Source organism: Pelodiscus sinensis, chromosome 2 (assembly GCF_049634645.1).
Source record: "Pelodiscus sinensis isolate JC-2024 chromosome 2, ASM4963464v1, whole genome shotgun sequence".
In the NCBI taxonomy this organism is placed as follows: Eukaryota; Metazoa; Chordata; order Testudines; family Trionychidae; genus Pelodiscus; species Pelodiscus sinensis.
In genome coordinates, this window is record NC_134712.1 from 64379210 (window position 1) to 64399848 (window position 20639).

The 20639-nt window shown below is 36.6% G+C and overlaps 1 protein-coding gene across 2 annotated transcripts in view; it reads left to right on the forward strand.

Annotated features, from left to right (window-relative positions):
* The window catches only part of PLAG1 (PLAG1 zinc finger), a 51087-nt gene extending 30948 nt beyond the window's left edge, over positions 1–20139 (forward strand). Inside the window, exons 2-4 of one of the 2 annotated variants that reach the window (XM_006126138.4) lie at positions 10147–10246; positions 13104–13462; positions 14006–20139. In XM_006126138.4, the coding sequence (XP_006126200.1) occupies positions 13221–13462; positions 14006–15269 (1506 nt within the window). In that variant the 5' untranslated portion in view covers positions 10147–10246; positions 13104–13220 and the 3' untranslated portion in view covers positions 15270–20139. The remainder of the gene's footprint in view (positions 1–10146; positions 10247–13103; positions 13463–14005) is intronic. The other variant, XM_006126141.4, reaches the window with a different exon arrangement.
* Positions 20140–20639: the final 500 nt, after the last annotated feature.

A 20639-nucleotide genomic window follows, 5' to 3' on the forward strand; every position in this document is an offset into this window, starting at 1 on the left:
GCTTAAATTTTCATTGCTTCAGAACAGAGGTGTTATGTATTAATTTTGTAGGTGGTGGTAATAGCTAGGTGGGCCTGTGTGGGGCAGAAATGCAATGCTAATGACTATTCATAAATCTGTTAATTTTTCTAATTCTTTTGCTTGTTTCTGGACCTCTTCTGTTTCTGAAGTCGTGTGTGTGTGTGGTGTGTTTTTTGAGATGGCGTAATCATAACTGAATAGTATTACAAGCAAAGCTGCATTATAGATTTCTTTATTGACCTATTTTGTTCACAATCTTCATACGTTTTAACACTGATTATTCTTCTGACTGCCAATATTGAGCAGATGTGTTAACTGAGCTGTCCACAATGGCATCCTGGAGTTTTTACCCTCTGGCTGATTAAAGGTAGTATAGAACTCATAAATGGGTATGCGAATAGTTCAGATTATTTCTTTCCTTATATTCTATTTTCATTGAGTTTCATCTGAAATTTTGCTACCTAGTTAATTTTAAGTCCCCTCTGCATTTCTTATTAAAATTAAGAGGGGAGAATACAGTTATCTGCAAAAATATTACTGCCTCATTATGGATTATTCCACAAATGTCCACTCAAGAATTTGTTATGCTTTCCTCCCCTGACTAGGGTGAGGCTAAGACGTGGGTCTAGATCAGGAGCAGGGAACCTTTCTTGGGTCAGGGGCCACTGATCCACAGAAAAATCAGTCGGGGCTGCACACAAGAGAAACAAACAAACAAAAAACCCTCTCACTGACGTGGCATACCGACTGAAGAAGAAGAAAGACACACCAGAGCGTAGAAGGGCCTAGTAGATTTTGTGTTCTTCAGCCCCATGGTGGGGCAGCAGGGGAGGGGAAGGGGAAGGAAGGGAGAGGGCTGGAGCACCAGCATGGGCTCCCCAGTGCTGGGGGGGAGGTGGTCCTTGAACCTCAGGGGCCAGATCCAAGCAAACTGGGGAGTCACTTCCGGCCCCTGGGCCTGAGGTTCCCCACCCCTGGTCTAGATGGATCTCTGGTTTGATTAACTTTGCCATTTTCTGTACTCATTTCATTACAGTTGTTTTTAGAAGGCTGCATTCTTAATTATTATCACAAGTATTAAGCGTGTGCATGATCCATTCTACCATGTGCTCCATCCATTCCCAGAATGTTCCATAAGGATAAGATGGTTCTGTGCAACTCTTCAGGTGTTTGTAGTAAGTAATTTATATTTTCACCAGTCTTCATGCAGTTTTGGGAGAAGCTAGTTTGCATTGTTCAGATGTTAGAAGAGTTTTCAGTTATTACTTGGACGGGAGTAAGTCTTCTGTAAAACATGTGCAGTGTTCATAGCCTACAGGGATACATCTAGAGGGCAGAGAGTTTCCACTGAAAGATTAAATAGATGAGATTATATATACTTATTTGTCGTCATCTGGCAGGTATCCCAGTGCCTGAGGTCTTTAAACATGTTCAGCTATATCCAAGGCAGGTTCAACTGCGTGTCTCAAAAGAGACTCCAGGGAGATACGAAGCTGCTACTTGGAGTTCCATGCATACATGTACACAATATTACTCTATCAATTTGGCTTGTAGATATTATATGACACAGGAATTCAGACTTGAGTGTCATCTAGTCCAGCATCCTGCCTTGATAGTGGCCATTCCCACATGTTTCAGAGGAACATGAAAAAACCCTGCAAAAGGCTGTTATGGGGAAGGGAAAGTTTTCTCCCTAGCTGCGTTTATTTGGTTTAGGCCCTGAAGCATGAGCGTTTACAGCCCTTCTAAAAATCTCTCTCCTGGTGACAAAACGTAGCGACCCCATGCACCAGACAATGTGCAGCAGCACAGCCATGCTATTGTAAGAGGCAGCACAGTGTAGATGTAGGCTTTGTCAAGACTAAGGCTCAGTGGCTATAAGCTGACCTGACATTGGTGCAATTAGGTGCAAATAAAGTAGACAAGACATCTAAGCACTGATCGGTGTGCTGTGGGCAATAGTGAGATAACTGCTAGTCCCTTAAGGGAAATTATACCAGTGATTTTTTGTGTCCACATTAGCAATGCACCAATGAAGAACACCCAAGTCCTAAAAGTATAAATGTAATCCAAACAGTAGCTATAATCTCTGTTAATAGTTGGGAGTATTTGTTTGAGGATATGAGATGAGCTTCACTTGCCTATATACTGGTTAGCACACTACATTTTTCTGCCACAGATGACGTATCTCACAGCTTTGTATGAAAATGCTGAGCTTTGCAGCCCATTCATCCTAGTCAAGATCAACAATCAATTGTTTTGATTATTTAGAAAATATATTAGTTGAAACATGTCACTGAAATGACATATTTGGCATTCATTAGGTGTTTGTAACATGCATGGCACTTGATATGTAACTGAAATTTAGTTAAGATAATTTAAATATCAAATTAGCCACTGAGTGTTTCATCCCTTCCATCATTTGAGATTAATATTTGAAACACTTTTTAATTGCAGTTCTGGTGAATCACTAGTGATTATAGCGGTATTCAATGCTAATTCCAGGATATTGGGGGGAGGAAGCATATGATGCAGCCGTATCTCCCCTGCTACTACAATCAGTACCTCTCACAACATGCCTTTTAAGAACCATGAGTCCCACGCATTCTTATCACATATGGTGTCCCTTATCTAATGCACTAAATGTTTCATTATCAACTGTGTGAATGAAACCAGACAAACACATCCGTTGGTGAAAACTTTTCCCAAAGCATTTACTCTTTACCTGACTTCTCAGTCGCCTTTCAAGGAAGTCTGCATAGCACTTTCAAAATATGAGCGAGGAAGCTTAAATTCATAACTTTGCTAGAAAGTTCCTGTACTGTAAAAAAAAAAAAAAAGGCATTGGATTTATGGCTTATTACAATAATCTGTGACCTACTTACAACACCCCCAACCCTCACTTCCTCCGTGTATCTGGGGGGATGTTAATGGGCCACTTGACTTTCAATAGTCCCTTAAAATATGTGTTTTGCTCCGGAATCTGTTCCACCTTGTATTTAGCAGAGATGCTGAGCTTGTTTCCCGGACCTGGAGGAGAGCTCAATAAGCTTGAAAACTTCTCTCTCATCAACAGAATTTAGTCCAGTAAAAGATGTTACCTCCCTCACCTTGTCTTTTGAGCTGGTTGTCAGAAAACCTGTTTTGTTAGTACTGATGTGTATTTAAGGAGGTTTTAAATGGAGCTTGTATAATTTAATTGGGGGGAGGGCACTGTTCAGTTCTGTTGCTCCGTATTAACCATCTTTTAAGTTATAATTTTATAGACCAGTTACAAAAAGTTAATAGCAAAATAAGCCAAAACAAAAGAGAATGTAGTGGATGTACAAGAGGATTCTAGCATTGGAAATAGACCTTCGCAATTTAAGATTGAGGGATAAAAGATGGTGGGAAACTTTGAAGAGGGTACTGGAGCCATGGTTACTGGTGAACAGTGAGTTTTTTTTATAATAGCTGAAATAGATAGCAGTGTCACATTAGGAGCCTGTCGTTCTTGGTACAGGAGGGATTAAAGAGATGGGGCTGTGTCAGGCACCAGTGGGTTAATATATGTGGATCTCTCCATCAGCCCTCTTCCTGACTTAGTGGGACAGAGGAGATACAGGGGGGAACTGAATCTGTAACAGTAGTCATGAAGTGAACCCAAAAGTCTGGGAGTGGGAATGATTCCACTACTTCCCTCACCTCCTTTACAGCTTTTCCATAGCCCCATTCATTTCCTCAGATTGTGTGCTGGCCTGAAGGCTTGTCTCAAAGAAAAAAAATACTGCAGGAAAAGTATCCTTCACTTGTCTTTTTATTTCAACTCAGACCTGTTTTCTCTTCTGAGTACAGCAGTGCAGTAGCTTAGCTTTCCTCGTGCACTAGACTTCAGATGCACCAGACTCCCACCGAGAGCAACAGACAGCTTGTTTTAGTTTTTTGAGAAACTTCAAAGTAGGCGTACAGGTGATGTAACTAGCAGCTAAGGAGGGTAGTAGTTGCTTGACAATAGTGGTGATGGGTTTACTTACATGTCTGACTGAAGTTAACCAAAACTTTACTGTCTTCTCAGTAGTACTGTCTTCAACTCCAAACAGATTTGCGGATACCACTGCTTTGTGGTTTGTTCTCCCTTTGAAAGGAAATTTAGCATGTTACAGAAACCTGATTGTCCATCAAAACTCTACCTTTTTTATCCCCATCCAAACCACAAACTTTTAATAGAAGAATAATTAAACTATTAACTGATTTATTATTTGATATTTTAAACAATAAAAGCCACGAGAACTCTTTCAGTTGTGGGGGAGGGGGTTTTGTCCAGAGTGTGCTGCATCTTCAGTTATGATCTCTTGACTTCTGCATGTTAGCTCATAGGGTCACTTGACATACTCAGCCAGCCTCAGAGCTCCAGCAGTAGTAGCAATGGCCATCTTGAAGTGAATTTTTTCTTAAAAAGAAAATAACTTGACAGAAAAGTTGTGATTTATATCAAAGGAGAAAAGCAGGCTCTTGTAGGGTGGAGTGCTTTTAGGACATTTTCTGCTGCATGGCAACTGAAAATCTTAGAAAAAACCACATACACTCTGTCTCCCCCACCCCAGTGTTCTAATGGGAGTAGCTTCATTGAGAACATTCTAAAATAAAAAGCTGTTCTTCAAATTCTGCTCCAGTTTGTACCCTATCATAGGCCATGTCTGCACTGTGGGGGCATAGCTTTTGCACCATAGCTATGCTTCTATAGCCTGGTAGGGCAGATGCAGACTACAGCGATGGAATGCTTTTTCCCGTTGCTGTAGGAACTCCACTTCCTAAAGGGCCAGTAGCTAGATCAGCAGAACCATTCTTCCATCAGCCTAGCTAGGTGTGCATGGGGGAGCAGCAGTGCTCAAGATTGCTATGGCTCCAGTGCTTAGGGGTGTGAATTTTGATTTTTTTTTTTCCCCACCCTGTCCCTGTTAAGGAGGAAAGTAAATGTTATCCCCATTTTACAGTAGGAGAAACTGAGACAGAAAAATTAAGTGACTTGCACACATGGTGAATCATTGGCAGAGTTGTAATTAGAATTCAAGATTTTATGATTTCTAGTCCCATGCTTAATTCTTCAGACCATGCTACTTAAAAATTGGCCCAGTCTTTTGGCATCCTGCTAGCTTTTCCAGCACAGCTTGTTCCTTTGTGCTGCCTGCATAGCAAGCTTTCTAAGTGAAATTGCTAAACTCGGTATGTTCTACTTTCAGCACATAGTATAAATGCAGCTCAGAATACAGAGAAGTGATATGACTGGTAGCAGTATTTTTCCATGCTACTCCTGCTCCGGGTTCCTCTAGAACTGACATGTCAGTAGTGCTAAATTATTTTAAAAAACAACACTATTGCTGAATACTGTACAGGGCATGAATATAAGGTGGTTATGCATGCATCAGTTTCATTTTCACTTTCTACTGTACAGTGACAACCAAAATGTCAATTGACTTCATTGGTTTCTGAAAGCCTTCAGAGCCATGATAGCAATAAAATCACCTTCACAAGAACTGAAAAGTTATTGCTAGCCTATTCTACCACTTTACCTTGCTGCACAATCTAAATACAGTTGTTAAACAGCAACATTCAAACACATAAGTATATAAAACTTTCTTTGAAATTAATAACTTATGGCTATTGGAATCTGGAGAGATTCTGGGAAGATTTTATTAAATACCCTTTGTGAAAGATAAATGGAAAATGATTATAAATTTCATAAATGAATTTGATTCTCATATTACTGTGTACTCTTTGGTTATGCTAATGTATGCCATACAGAATTCACTATTGCCTATCATTTGTTCTATATGTAAAATGATATTTTAAATACATGCAAATGACATTTTGCTATTGCAGTAGTCTTGTTAGAGAATTAGTTCCACTGTATTGTATATGAATTTGTGCAAATTATTTTTATTTTGGTCTTGAAATATAAAAACCTACCCGTATACACGCTTTAGACACATTGACAGTAGTTCAGTTTGCAACTCCAAAATTGTTTGCACCATAGTCTCTACAAAGTTCTCAGAAAAGCATCCATGTGGTGCCAGAGAAATTCTAGAAACAAACAAACAAACCACATGACATCCTGTGGGGATCAGATTGGTTAACCTTAAACAACACTTTTCCCTTCATTCAGTATATAATTTGGACTATCTAGTAACCCAAGCTGAGCTCTGAAGATTTAAAATGGATCTACACAATGTGAAACATTGAACACACACACACAAAGCGATTTCAGTATTTTGTCTTTTGACATATTGGGTCATGATAAAGTTTGGTAAGTTCATATTTTATATGTCTACAAACTAAATAAGACAAAAATTGTTCTTTGTTTTCAGTAAGGTGATGTATACTATTGCGCTGGTTTTCATTGTTATGCTGCTGTAGAATGGTAAAATTGAGTTATTTTCTAATATAAAAAAAGATGGCGCTCTGTAAGTTAACAAGCTTAATATCTTTTTGAAAAAATTGCCAAGACATTTTTGGCTAGAATAGAAAAAATTAGGATTTTGGTGTCAAAGAAGCCCACATTAGCTTGAAAGAGACATAGCTCCTAACGTTTCTAAATTTTGTGCATTTCAGCCTGCTTGTTTTTACTGTGGATCTCCATTTTTGCCAAGTAATAAAGGCTTACACTTTGTAATTTTGAATGAATGAAATCCTAAAATTTGTTTTTTATACTTTCTCTTACTTGATACTATACTAACAATAGCACAAGCATAAAGTAGTGTACTTTGCTAACATGCTGTTACTACGTCCTTATACAATTTCAGAATGATTTTCTGTGTTTAACTTTTGATACCTATGTTTATGTATTTCCTAATTGGAAGAGGAATGGGTTTGTCTATTAAGTAGTTTGCCTGAGACATAATAAGTTTGATCTCTCACTATCTACAGGTCATTATCCTGGTTTTGTTTCTTAGGCTAATTGAATATGCTTTCGTGCTTCACTCAGATTATTTTATTTCTCTGCAATGAATTTCATAAACCGCTCACTTCCCTGTGTGCTTTTTTGTTTTTTCTTTTCCGCAGCCCCTATGTTACACGTATCTTTCTGTAAAAAAAAAACGCTATTTAATCCACAAAATTAGAGTTCTTCTGTATTGTAGTTTATAGCATATGTAGGAATCATGTTGTTCAAGTAAAATACGTTCACCGCTTTAATTGGCGGTTCCTTTTGTACCTTACACCATTAAAAATATTTCAAACATAGCATGCCTATAATTTCATTATTTGTGTCATCAATTACATTTTTAATCTGACCCTCATTAATGTTTCTTGGATCTTTCCCCTACAGAAGTCTGGTTTACAAACTGGTAGTTTCTTTAATCTCCTCTAGATTCATTAATACATTCAGAAGACCTAGCTCTCACTAATTATTTTAAAATAAATATTTTTTAGAGAAAGTGGTGACATTAATTATTTGTTGTGACACAATTGAAATTCTATGGAAGTAATTAATTTGGGCTGCAAGCCTGATTGAGGAATCTTGACTTTCTTTTTTTAACCAAATAATTCAGCTGTCTTGGGCTATACTTTTTGGAGTTCAAGTCATATTTTTAAACTATTTTTAAAAATGCAATTAACTGTTGTTAATTTGAAAACTAACTGCAAAGGGAAAACAGGGATTTGAACAATTTCCAAAAAATGTACAGTATTAGAAATTCAAGTCTTGCTTGTCTGGGACATTTGTGTTGGATAATTAAAGAACTAGTAGAATTATAGCAAAACAGTGCCAAGAAGTAAAATCTGCTAAATTTGGAAAAAGGTAATTTTATTATCAGGATTTTTGTTTAGCACCTGGATAGAGCCTTACTTAATGTACAATATGCAGCTATGCATATTTTAGCACAATTGTTCTTCTCCATGAATTGTTCTTCTCCGTGAAATTAATCCACAGGGATGATCTAGACAGTGCCTGGTCCTGCCATGAGTGCAGGGAACTGGACTCTATGACCTCTTGAGGTCCTTTCCAGTTCTAGTATTCTGTGATTCTATTCTATGATTCTATGAATTTATCCTGTAATTGTGATCTAGAATCTAAGCTTTAGTGTTCTTTAAAAATTGTTACTAGCCCTTATGGATATTTTAAAAATCTGCATTCTGCAATTGCTATACCGAAATTGCTATACCGAGTGAAAGAGAAGTAGTCTGTCTAGCTCAGTAGCCTGCCTCACGGTGCTGAGTACCAGATGTTTCAAAGACAATTGTTGAAAATCCTTGTAAAGGACAATTTTTTAACAACCTGCCCATGGAGAATAATTTTGTCCTACTCTCTGAGAAGTAGCAGGTAGCTCATTGCACTGAAGCAAGAAAATTTATATTCTCTATTTTTATCTTATCTAATGTAACATGTTTTAATTATCCATGTAAAGATCTAATTCTTTTTATGAATCTGCTAGATTCTTGATCTTAACTATGTGGGTTGCAAGTTCCACAGGTTAATGTTTCAAAATATTCATCTTGTTAGAGGAACATTGCCTTGTTTTTTAGCGAGTGCGTAAATAAGCACACCTGCTTTCCTTCTCTATATACCATTCACTAGTTTAAATACATCTGTCATGTCCTCATTTATTAATTGGTCATAGTCCTCTCACTCTCTCCTGGTAGCCCTTCCAATGCCTTTGATAATGTTTGTATGGCTCTGCTCATCTCTGAACTCTTTTTTTGCTGGGACTTTTTTAGATGGATAACTAGAATTGAGCACAATATTTAAGGTGAAGGTGTATCAACTTTCATAAGAGCATTGTAGATTCTCTAACTTTATGCAGCAGTGTCTGATTTAGTCTACAGACAACTTGAAACAATAGCCCTGATAGCAGAGCCTCACTTGCTTCAGTGAGGAAACTACTTATTTCAGTAGAAATAGCCATAGAATATATTATCTTTCTGGTTGGTGGTCATGGCAGATGTTGAGACAGGATAAAGTTAGAGTAGCGAGTTCAGTTGTAAAGGTCTACAGGAATTGGGAATGAGGAATTTAAATCTCATGTTTGAAGTTGCCTCTGCCTGAAAGAGCGGGGAAGAAGAGCTGCATTCCCTCTCTAGTACCAAAAGTTTCAGCTGCCATTTTCAGTACCAGAATTGCTTCTCCCACCCTCTTGGAGATGAAAACTCCCAAATACTCCTTTCCAGGTGTCAGTAACCTTCAGTCTTCTCCTCCCCCTCCCCCCAATAACTTTAATATAATTACATATTTTCCATATAAAAGTCCAGTACAGTGAAAGTTGAAGTTATGCGAAGTTGTAATTGGATACCAAAATAAAGGGTACTCTACTGGAGTGGACAGGTAGTAACAGAGGAGAGGATTTGGTATGAGGCAGTGCTACATAATTCTGGGGTCCTGTCACAGACTTCTCAGGGCCTATGTGCCATAAAAAACATGTTGCTTTATATACCTGCTAAACTAAAACAGATGGAGAGATTCATTACCTTCATTACCTTGTACTTATAGTTAGGGACTAAGTATACATCATTGTCATTCAGGAAGCCTTCCAGTAAGAAATGGGAAGAGAGATTTGATGTTTATAAGGAAAAAAAATCCAAGGCTTATTTATATACTGCCTAAAGAGGCGAAGAAGAGAATAAGTTATTTTTTCCCCATTACAGGTCAATTTTTAAGGGGATGAAACTTCCAATATAATTAAGCAGGATGAAAGATTTAAGTTCTTGCAATGTTGGGCCCATCCAGAAGTCCTCTCCTGGATAGTGATTATTTATTATTGTTTGTTTCAGTACTGTGTGAAGACTTGACGGCTGGGCCCAATATTTGAAGGGTTTATTTAATTTCCAAATCATTCATAGATTTTTTTTACTTTTTAGGAAATCCTTTGCTGATATGTAATCTTGTCTTTTTATGTGTTACTACCAAATGCAGAAATAACTGAAGTTGTATAAGTGGACTTACGTAAGTTTTAGTCAATAATTGATACTACTATTGCAATAAATCCATGCAGTTTTAATCAGCATTAGATCATATTCTACCCCTTTAATTTTCCCTTCCTGCACTGCCTGCTCCACTTTTGTCTCTCTTCCCTGCTCATCCCTCTATCCTCCCCCCATTTTGAAATATATTGGTTTCACTACAGTCTAGTTCATTCTTTCTTTTTTGTTTTTCAGACCAGCAAAAATGGGAAGTACTGGATTCTGGTTTCCTCCAAGAAGAGTCAGCGGAACTGGTTAAGACCAAAATCTGAGGACTTTACTGGGCTACCATCAGGTGTGCATTAATACAAAGGCTACCATAATTATTTTTTTTTAAGTATGCACTTCTTTTAAAATGATATAAAATATAGTTGTATGTAATGCAGTAGATTTTATAGTGTATATCGTCATTCATCCTACAGTTGTGAAAGCACCAATGAGAGTGAGAATTTTAAGTGATATGTTGAGTCACAAACAGCCGTTTTTACTCATAAAATTCGTTCAGCTGATCTTTGGAAAATGTAATATTTGAGCATCAACGTTTTTAAGCTTTGTCTTCATTGCTCAGTTTGTACATCCACAGATGAAAAGTGATTTTTTTTTTATATTGAAAGATAATTCTGAAGTTCTTCTTTAATTATTGAAAATACCCTGGGGATAGCAGTCTGAACAACATTTTTGAATGAATCACTATCATAATTACATGGTCAAATCCACTCTTAAGCTTTAATGATTTTGGATAATTTTGGATAATTTTTCAGCACAGTGAATTCAAAAATCTTAATATATTTGGATCATAGTGAAATGAAACATTAACTCTGCTTAATATGCTTGATTCTTTTCAGCATTCTGTGATTTATTTTTGATACAGAGCTCAAAGAACTGAAGGCTTGGGTTGGAGGGGATATAGTGCATATTGAGCACCAGTGACTTCAATTTGCAGTTTAAGTTAGTTTTAATTTTATTTCTCAAAGTATGATTAAAGGGGACTTTAGTAAATCTTTTTGTCCACAAATTTAACTTAACTTTAAAGTTGCTCTGCCAGATCCTCCTCCTCATATCAGTATTATAAATCAGAGGTAACTTAGTTAAGTCATTGAAAAATAGGTCTGGCCTTTACCTTTGTGTAAGTGAAGAAGAATTTGACCTCAAGTTGCCAATTGACTGATTGATTTCATCACTTGATGGGGAGGAGGGTTAAAACTAAGTTATTTGATGGCCTATGTACAGTCCCACTTAGGAATTGGTTCCCAATGCTCCCATCTCATGAGTGTGACTGTATGGAGGCAACTCTTAAAGAATCACTGTTATTGAAGAAACCTCTCTTTCATCACTGGTTAACTTAAATCAAATGCTTTAGTTAGACCATTGTTTATTATAATAAACTTTGAGTTTAAAGGTGCAGTGTTGCTAATTCATCACAATAAAAAAAGATACTAAAAATATCATGAGATTTAAAAAAATACGATAATACCTTTCTGGTCTGTCAATTCAAGTTTTTATTCTTTAAATGAGGAGGCACATGCAGACACAGTCAACACATTTTCTAATTAATGTTCAGTCTGAAATGTACATAAAATGTACACCTGTTTTCAGAAGAACTCTTCTTCTCTTTTCCTCCTGACTAAGAGGAGAGACGCTCTCCTCAATAGTATGTCCTGGACACTTTTGCAAGGTCCTTCTACTTTTCTCTTCAAGCTGAAACCCCATCTCACTTGGGCTTTGTTCTTAAATCCCTTTTCCAAGCAGTGTTCACTAACTCATTGTCCCTTAAACTGAAGCCCAGTATCAGTGGGGAGGAGAGGACAGCTGGCCCAGGGGACAAGCTGCTAGAAAGTTAGCTGTTCTCCCTTTGCTGCCAGTTAGGGACAGTTCATTTTGTTCACTAGGGGAGGTAGCATTAGCTTAGAACAGCTGTTGCCTTGTGCTTTTTGCCTGATTCCTGACTGTTCTTCCCCACCTGTCCCAACAGCTGCTGCTTCTAAGCTGCAAGCATGCAGAAGCACACAGCAGGGAGCTGAGATACTGAAGGAGGCAGCAAGCTTGGGAATAGTGCCCTCCCATGTCTACAGATAGTTGCGTTTTAGTACCAGCTGCCTCAGGCTGCTGACTTCGACCTCTGGTGTCTGTAGCAAAATTGCATGTAGAACAGTTGCTCAGATGGACTTCCTAATCTGATGGTAATTGCACATGGGATTTTCAAAAAATTACTCACTTGTGATAGAAATGCCAAATTCACTTCCTTCAAATCCTGCCTGCCTTTTATATTGAACTCTATCCTTTATTCTGTTTCCCTCATACAGTCGTTTAACATGCTGTTCTAGATCTTCTGATCTATGTCACACTGGATCCTTTGGTATTTCAAATTACATTTGAGTTTTGATGTTTAAAATAGGGCTGTAGTACTTTTGGCAACAAATGATTGTAAAGTACTGTGAGATCACTAAAAGAGCAGTTGCTACCATCAGATTAAGAATTCAGAGCTACTCTTTCCAGCAGACAATATCAATGGGATGGACTTCCTCCTGAGTGGATTTCTCATGTATTTCTTAGATCTTAATACCAATTGTGAACCTTCTACAAGGAATGAATGTTTCCATCTTGATCTAATCTAACTCTTCAATATTTTCTCTCTCTTATGATGTAGGAATTGTATGGGAAGGGTGGGTATTTCCAATGTTGAGCTGAAAAAAAATCCTATTTATAGATATTTTTATCCATATCAGTTTTGACTCAGTACAGTGTATAGTTACAGGAAAATTTCACTAGGCATTAACTGAACATTTTGTATACTTCATTTATATGTACACAAGTACAGTTTAATCCCTTGCAAAATCTGCAGCTGCCTAAAGTCAGCTTTATATAGTTTTGAGTAAAGTTATTTTTTATGCCTTCTGTAATCTTTCTGAAACAGGGCCATTCTCTGTTTGTGCCCTAAGGAAAAGTGACAAGGTGTAGTGGCACATGTGGATCTGTTCACCCTGAGCAATGCATTTTAAGAATTGTGACACACAGAATAAAGAAGCCTACAGGTATTACATTAGACCAGCTGGACCTAATTTTATTAAGTTTTATACAGAAGCATCACATAGCAAGTAAACTTCAAAATTAAGTTTAGTTACAAACTAGTTGTTTCTTATTTTTTTTTCCAGTCCCCTTTTGCTTTCTTTTACGACCACATGAAACTTGAGAAGCCATCTAAAGCTAAATCATTTAGTGGAGTTGGGCAATTCCCAAGTGTCCAACAAGAAGGCCTGGTTTAGGCTGCGATGGCCACTGTCATTCCTGGTGATTTGTCAGAAGTAAGAGATACCCAGAAAGTCCCTTCAGGGAAACGTAAGCGTGGTGAAACCAAACCAAGAAAAAACTTTCCTTGCCAACTGTGTGACAAGGCCTTTAACAGTGTTGAGAAATTAAAGGTTCATTCATACTCTCACACAGGAGAGAGGCCCTACAAGTGCACACAACAAGACTGCACCAAGGCCTTTGTTTCTAAGTACAAATTACTAAGGTATTAAACTCTATTTATCTTTCAGATTATATTATCTATTTAATGTTGGCCATTTTAAGCCTTGTAAAAAGTATATATGTATGTACACGTTCTTCAGCTGATTTGCAGAGAGGAAATGTTAATTAAAGTAGACATTGGTTTGTTTCTAGCATTCTAAATTACAGTATGTAAGTTTTCCAGCTAATGTATTTTGGGTTTGTTTATATAAATGAGAATAGAATTTTCATTTGTATAAGGAGCTGCCACAAGAAAAGTGTATGGACTGAGAAAATTTTGGCTATGGACGTTTATACAAGTACTTGCTTACTTGCCCATATCCCTGTTCCAGTAGCTAAAAACCACCAAAAACTAAAGTGTCAATTTAAATGTAATGGCTCATGTTTTGCTATATTTAAATTTGTCAAACTTTGTAGTGTCATGCTGTCAGCTTTAAAAGATTCTGTTGTGAAGAAACATTAGTGTAGTAATTAGCTACCATTAAAAAATGAACACTTGTACTTTTTGATCAAAATAATTACTTACAGAATATATCTGTGTTTAAAGGCATATGGCTACTCATTCTCCTGAGAAAACCCACAAGTGTAATTATTGTGAGAAAATGTTTCACCGAAAAGATCACCTAAAGAATCACCTACATACACACAATCCCAACAAAGAGGCCTTTAAGTGTGAAGAATGTGGAAAGAACTACAATACCAAGCTTGGGTTTAAGCGTCACCTGGCTTTGCATGCTGCAACAAGTGGTGACCTCACCTGTAAGGTATGTTTGCAGACATTTGAAAGCACGGGAGTGCTGCTGGAGCACCTAAAAACTCATGCAGGCAAGTCATCGGGTGGAGTAAAGGAAAAAAAACACCAGTGTGAACACTGTGATCGTCGGTTTTACACCCGAAAGGATGTCCGTAGACACATGGTCGTGCACACTGGAAGAAAGGACTTCCTCTGTCAGTATTGTGCACAGAGATTTGGGCGGAAAGATCACCTAACACGCCATATGAAGAAAAGTCACAACCAAGAACTTTTGAAGGTCAAAACAGAGCCAATGGACCTTCTAGATCCCTTTACTTGCAATGTTTCTGTGCCTATAAAGGATGAGCTGCTTCCAGTGATGTCTTTACCTTCCAGTGAGCTGACATCAAAGCCATTTACAAACACTTTGCAATTGAATCTCTACAACACTCAAATTCAGTCCATGCAGAGTTCTGCATCTGCACACCAAATGGTCACCACATCTTTACCCTTAGGAATGCCTTGTCCAATAGATATGGAGTCTGTCCACCCATCTCACCAGCTATCTTTGAAATATCCACTCAGTTCTACCTCATATGCAATTTCTATGCCTGAAAAAGAACAGCCGTTGAAAGGGGAAATTGAAAGTTACTTAATGGAGTTGCAAAGTGGTATACCTTCTTCATCCCAGGATTCTCAAGCATCTTCATCTAAATTAGGGTTGGATCCTCAAGTAGGGCCACTAGATGATGGATCTGGGGAGGTTTCCCTTTCCAAAAGCTCTGTTTCCATTAGTGAACCTCTAAATACCCCATCATTGGACTTTTCTCAGTTGTTCAACTTTATACCAGTAAATGGCCCTCCCTATAACCCTTCTGTTTCAGTGGGAAATCTTGGAATGAGTTATACACAGGAGGAGGCACATTCTTCAATGGCTCAACTTCCACCACAAACACAGGATCCTCAAGATCCTACCAATAGTATAGGTCTTGGGTCCCTGCACTCATTGTCAGCAGCTTTTGCAAGCAGTCTAAGCACAACCACAACCCTACCACGTTTTCATCAAGCTTTCCAATAGGATGTACAAAGCTGGCTTATTACAGTCTATTTGTAGAAATGCCTTAGGTAATCATTTTTAACTTAGTGCCTACTATAAGACATTATAAATCCTCTGCTTTTGTACAGTACCAATCTCATGAAGCCAGTAAGAAATTTAAATTAACTTTTAAATGTTTTGAAAGTGTTTTCTTCTCAACTGTTTACTTTTGTTTTTTAAAAAAATGTATTGTTTAATTTTCACTGCCAGTTGACATACTGACAAGAAATCAATAGAAAGCAATTCCTACTAAACTTTGACATACACCCCTTGTTTCAAACGTATCAGTCATTCTGTTTTGTTCTGTAAATGGTAGCCCTACCATTTTTCATTTTGTGCATTTTGTAGTAGATTTCTATTAATTTTACACATAGCTTCCTGAAGATCTTCAAGTGAACTAAATGGTGGTATCTGATCTGGTCCATAATCTGAAATTAATTTTTTTAAAAAATTAGTATAGAATTCACACTTCCAACAAGGAAGTTTGTACATATTTTACATTTTGACTTAGTCATTATGAATGGTTAAGAACTTGCTGTTTTCTGTCTTAAATTGTTGCTGCCTATATCAAGATTGGATACAAGGCAATTTAACTTACTCAAATCATGGCACAACAAAATTTTTTAAAAAAATCTTTATTCTTGCTTAATTGGCAAATGTGTCCAGTTAAAATTGGAACTGTTATGTGCTTTTGTGATTCTGGTGAAGGGAGAAGGGGCAAAATTAATGGCTGACCCTGAAATATAAAAGTTGTAATTTAGTAGTGCAGAATATTTTGTCACAATTTTTTATTTAATTCTTAACTTGCTGTTTTTCTTTCCTAGTATAGAAAGTGTACTGCATAGGAATTTTCAGATTTTATATTCACATCTGTAGGTATCAGTCTTTTCCAGCTGCCACAGCCAAAGTGTGGATCAAGTCCAGCCAGAAGTTTTACTTAGTGTCAGATCAATGTGAGTCTGCAGTCAGAGAATGAATGTAAATTGCAGATATCAATATAAGTAGAGTGGATCTTTTCAGTTGTGTGACGTGGTGTGTTATGTCCTCCTAAGCGACAAGTTAAATGTTAATCACACTTTTTACACCTGGTTTCTTGGCTAGGGACTTTTTGTCCATTGCCAAGGTTTAAAGACAGGACTCTTAGGAGTGAAGTAAAAGCATATTGCTTACACCACTTTTACCTAATCCAATATACTCATGTCCCCTATCCCTAATAACCAAAAGAGAAATAACTGTGATGTGTCAAAGCAAGCTAGATTTGCTTTAACTCAATAGTAATAATCATTTTCCTTGTCATTTTTGGATAAGGAATTAAAAAATAAAAATGAAATACATTAGTATCTCTCTGTTAATAGTGAGGATGCATACAAGGTTTTAAGTGGTTAAAATAAATATACTTCACGGAAACAAAAGTTGCTCCCATTGAAGGAGTTTTTGCTCCCAATATTTTATCATTAGCTCCTACTTTTTTTCTCTAGGAGCAATATGCAGGTGTAGTTTTACTATTTTATACTTATATGTATTTAAATTTTATTACTGAAAGATAATGTTTTATAAATGTTTGTGTTCCAAAGGCATTAAAATAAGGATGTATTAATAAGGATAATACCTTTCAAATTCTGCAAACTACTCCTAGATGTTGGGTTTAGGAGCATATTATCTCAAAGTGGACTTTAGCTCTGCTTCATGACTGCTTCCTTTAGTTTCTATGAAACAGATTGCTTACCTACATCTTTAGTTGAATGATGTGTTCAATATTGCTTCCTCTTTGCCCCACCCCAAACATGTTAAGGAAAGAAAAACCTTGTGCAAAGAGAGCACAAAATAAACAGAACAGAAACACTTTACTGCTAGTTTAAACCAGCAAGCATAAGAAAAAAGCAAGTGGAAAGAAGTTATTTTATTCTAGATCTGGTTTAACAAGTTTAAGCTGAAGATAAATGGATACTGTTCCCCTAATAGGCTGTATTTTATGTGGAACTGAGCATCTTCAACTTTCGTTGAAGTAAATGAAAGTTTTGGGTGCACACAATCTCACAGAATCATACTCTTCATTAGCTACATTTATCACCCAGAAAAGGCATTTGGAGACAACAATACCATTGGGCTGTGTTTGTCAATATACGCAGCTGTTGGAAAATGAATACGCATATCGCCAGTTTCAGAACCACAGTGAATTGTCAGCCTGGCAGCAGGGAAGGCCACTTGTTAGTGTTGCAAATTAGCTTAATCTTAACTGCCAACACAGAGCATTCTGACAGACCTATCCCGTTGCTTTAAGGGATGGAAGTGGTGTGTAGCATTTAGAAAAAGACAGTGCCATTTGTTTATCAGTTTTAGTTCTGATTAGACTTGATTTAAAAAAAAATTGCCAGCATCCGTTTTCTTAGTAGTAAAGATTCTGGTAATATGCTAATGGTAGTGCCTTCGCTTTTTTTTAAAGGGATTTACATGTCACTTCAGAAATAGGGACCTCAGACAAGATATTGAACCTCATTCAGTCAGGGCTTCAGTTGGTGGCTACATGATGTATTGTTGCTACTGAACTAAGATGTATGAATATGTGGAAGCAGATTGACACTGTAAGCAATATTAACACATTAGTGCTTTAGAGTATATTTAGGCAGAGTTACTATTGGCCACTATTAAAATGTCAGTTTTTAAACCCTACTTTCTTTGATTTTATTTTTTCAGGGGAGGGGGGGAGGGAGGCTGGCTGATCATGCACCACTCTTTGTGCAACTTTTAAATTTCTAGTATGTTTTTAAATATATATATATTTTTGTGTACTTGTTGCTTGTGCTTTATTTAGTAGTAAATTGTGGAATAGAGTGATTTATTAATTTCACAGTAGCGGTTTTTAAAAACCATATACTGACTGAAACATGAGCCAGAGCTGATTGCTTATTAAGCTAATAATGAATGTTAAGAGTACATATTTTCAGGATCATTTGCCTAGTGAGCTATACATGTATTATAGGCCAATATTTTTTAAAATAAAGCTTGGTCAACCTCTATGTTACACATATTACAAGATATAGCACTTTCAAAAAGAAACCCTAAACCTTCTAAGAAAATTTCTTACAGGTTATGCTTTTTATTATAAAACCTTTTATTATAACTTGTTTCAAGTGCCATTAGATTACATATATGTAGGACTTTGGTATAATGCTTTGTGTACAAAATGGTAGACATAATTTTAAACAGGTACATTTTTACAGTGTTTTCTTATCAATTTGCTATATTGCACAAAACCAGCGTGTCTTTCTTAAGGGTTTTACAATGGTTTTTTACTAGGTTTACATGTTTCAAACTACACTGTCTTCTATTGCCATTTTAATGCCAATAAAAAGGTGTTCATCAGTTATAAACTGTACACTCTGGAGTTTTGGATGGTAAACTGTCCTAGAATGTTGTTATATCCTATCTTAGTTACGCTGCTGTCTGAAGTAAACATAGGGCCTGATCTTACACCATTAAATTAAAGGGAAGCAGATCTGCACCCTTAGTTATGTCTGTTTGTCTCATACACTGGTTTAGTAGCTCATCCTACATCCTTTTCAGTCTATAGAAGGCCTACGAAATGTACTTTGCTATTAAGTGTGTAGACACTCAGCTACCCATCCTGTAACCTCCAGTGTACAATTAAAACCATCATCTATTTAACATTACGTTGAAAGTCAGAATAAAGTATAGTTCAAAAGAGTGTTTGGAAAGTCCCCAAAGCCCTTATACAATAAGGGTGTCTTATTTTGTTGGAAGGCAGTGTCTTTTGATAACAGTTATCTAGCCCTGGAAGTGACACAGAACTATTGCTAATCATATGTAAACACTTTTCAGTATAAGCTTCAGTGGTACAGTTGAACCAGAATGAATGTTTATCTTCTCAGAAACACTCCTGCAATATTGTTATATTGGATCATGCTGCTAATGTAACTTGGGATACAACATCTTTCATGGTGCTACAAACCTTTCTGTCTCATTCAGATGTATTTTTACCCCTAGAAAAAGGACTATACTAGACCTATAGGTATACGATATATTTTTATACTGTGACTTAATTTGTCATTAATGAACTTTGTACAACACCACAATGTATTCATATGCACTTGCAAAAGGAAAATCTTGGACATGCAAATGTATACCCAAACAAGCCCAACTTTTGCTCACAAAACTTGAGGATGACTGTTAGTTAAAATGCAATGTGGGCTTTTTCTATAGTGTGGAGTGAAGAACATACTGTATGTTGCTAAGAGCCCTTTGAATTTAGACAAAAACTGGGAAAACTAGATTGGGAAATGGATGACGCACATGAACCTGTCATGGATTGCTGAAATTATATTTTAGCTAGCGGAAAAAAATGTTTGGACTTGTATACTAATATGTTTAAATGATAAAGATTGAGTAAAAAATAGAAAGAAAGGAAAAAAACAAACAAACAAAAAAACCATCCCTGCATTCCAGATTGAATTTGTATACGTTTCTTGCATTTAAAATTGCTATCCTGTGATATGGAAAATCAAGTTGCTTATCATGTATATGTACTTTAAAATGTATTCACAAACTACTGTTGTATTTGTATAAAATATAGACAAAAAGATTGCATATATATTTTTGTGTATAAGCTCTGTAAAATAGCAATCACATTATGAAGCTGCAGCAGAACTTCATTTTAAACATTCACATCCAAAGAAACAGACTATTTATTGTCCACATACCCAGATTATAAAATATACCTTGCTGCTATTAAACAATAGTGCTGCAGCTACAGTGTTATGTTTGCTGTACAAAAATATGTGAACTCCACAAAATATATCAATAAAGTTACAGAATGGTTTTAGTTAATGTATAATGTATGGCTGGCATTTTAATAGATAAACATTATTGGATGTGTGGGGTTTCAGAAAATGATCATAAATTACAACTGATTCAAACAATATTTTATTTCAGTGAGGATTTAACAACTTATCTGATTTTAAAACTGGTAAGATGGCAGTTACTCAGTCTTGTAAAACAAAACATAGGCATCTGCAGTACATGATTTGCCCAAGGGCCTAATTTGAGGATCCTGCTTTCGCTGAAGTATAGCATTGGCATCTTTACATTGAAAATAAGGATAGAGGAATCTGCCACATGACATCTTGAATCCTGCCGTGAGAAATTGGCAGGTGAGTTTTGAAACTTACGAGCGCATAGACTGCAGTGTGTTACGTGATCACTTCAGACAGAAATGTGGGCAATTCATGTTGACTTTACACTTGCTATTTGTAATTATTTTAAAAATGTTTTAAACCAGACTGTTAGGTCATTTCCATGAAAAACTATCCTGGGAAGTTTGGGCTGAAATACTAC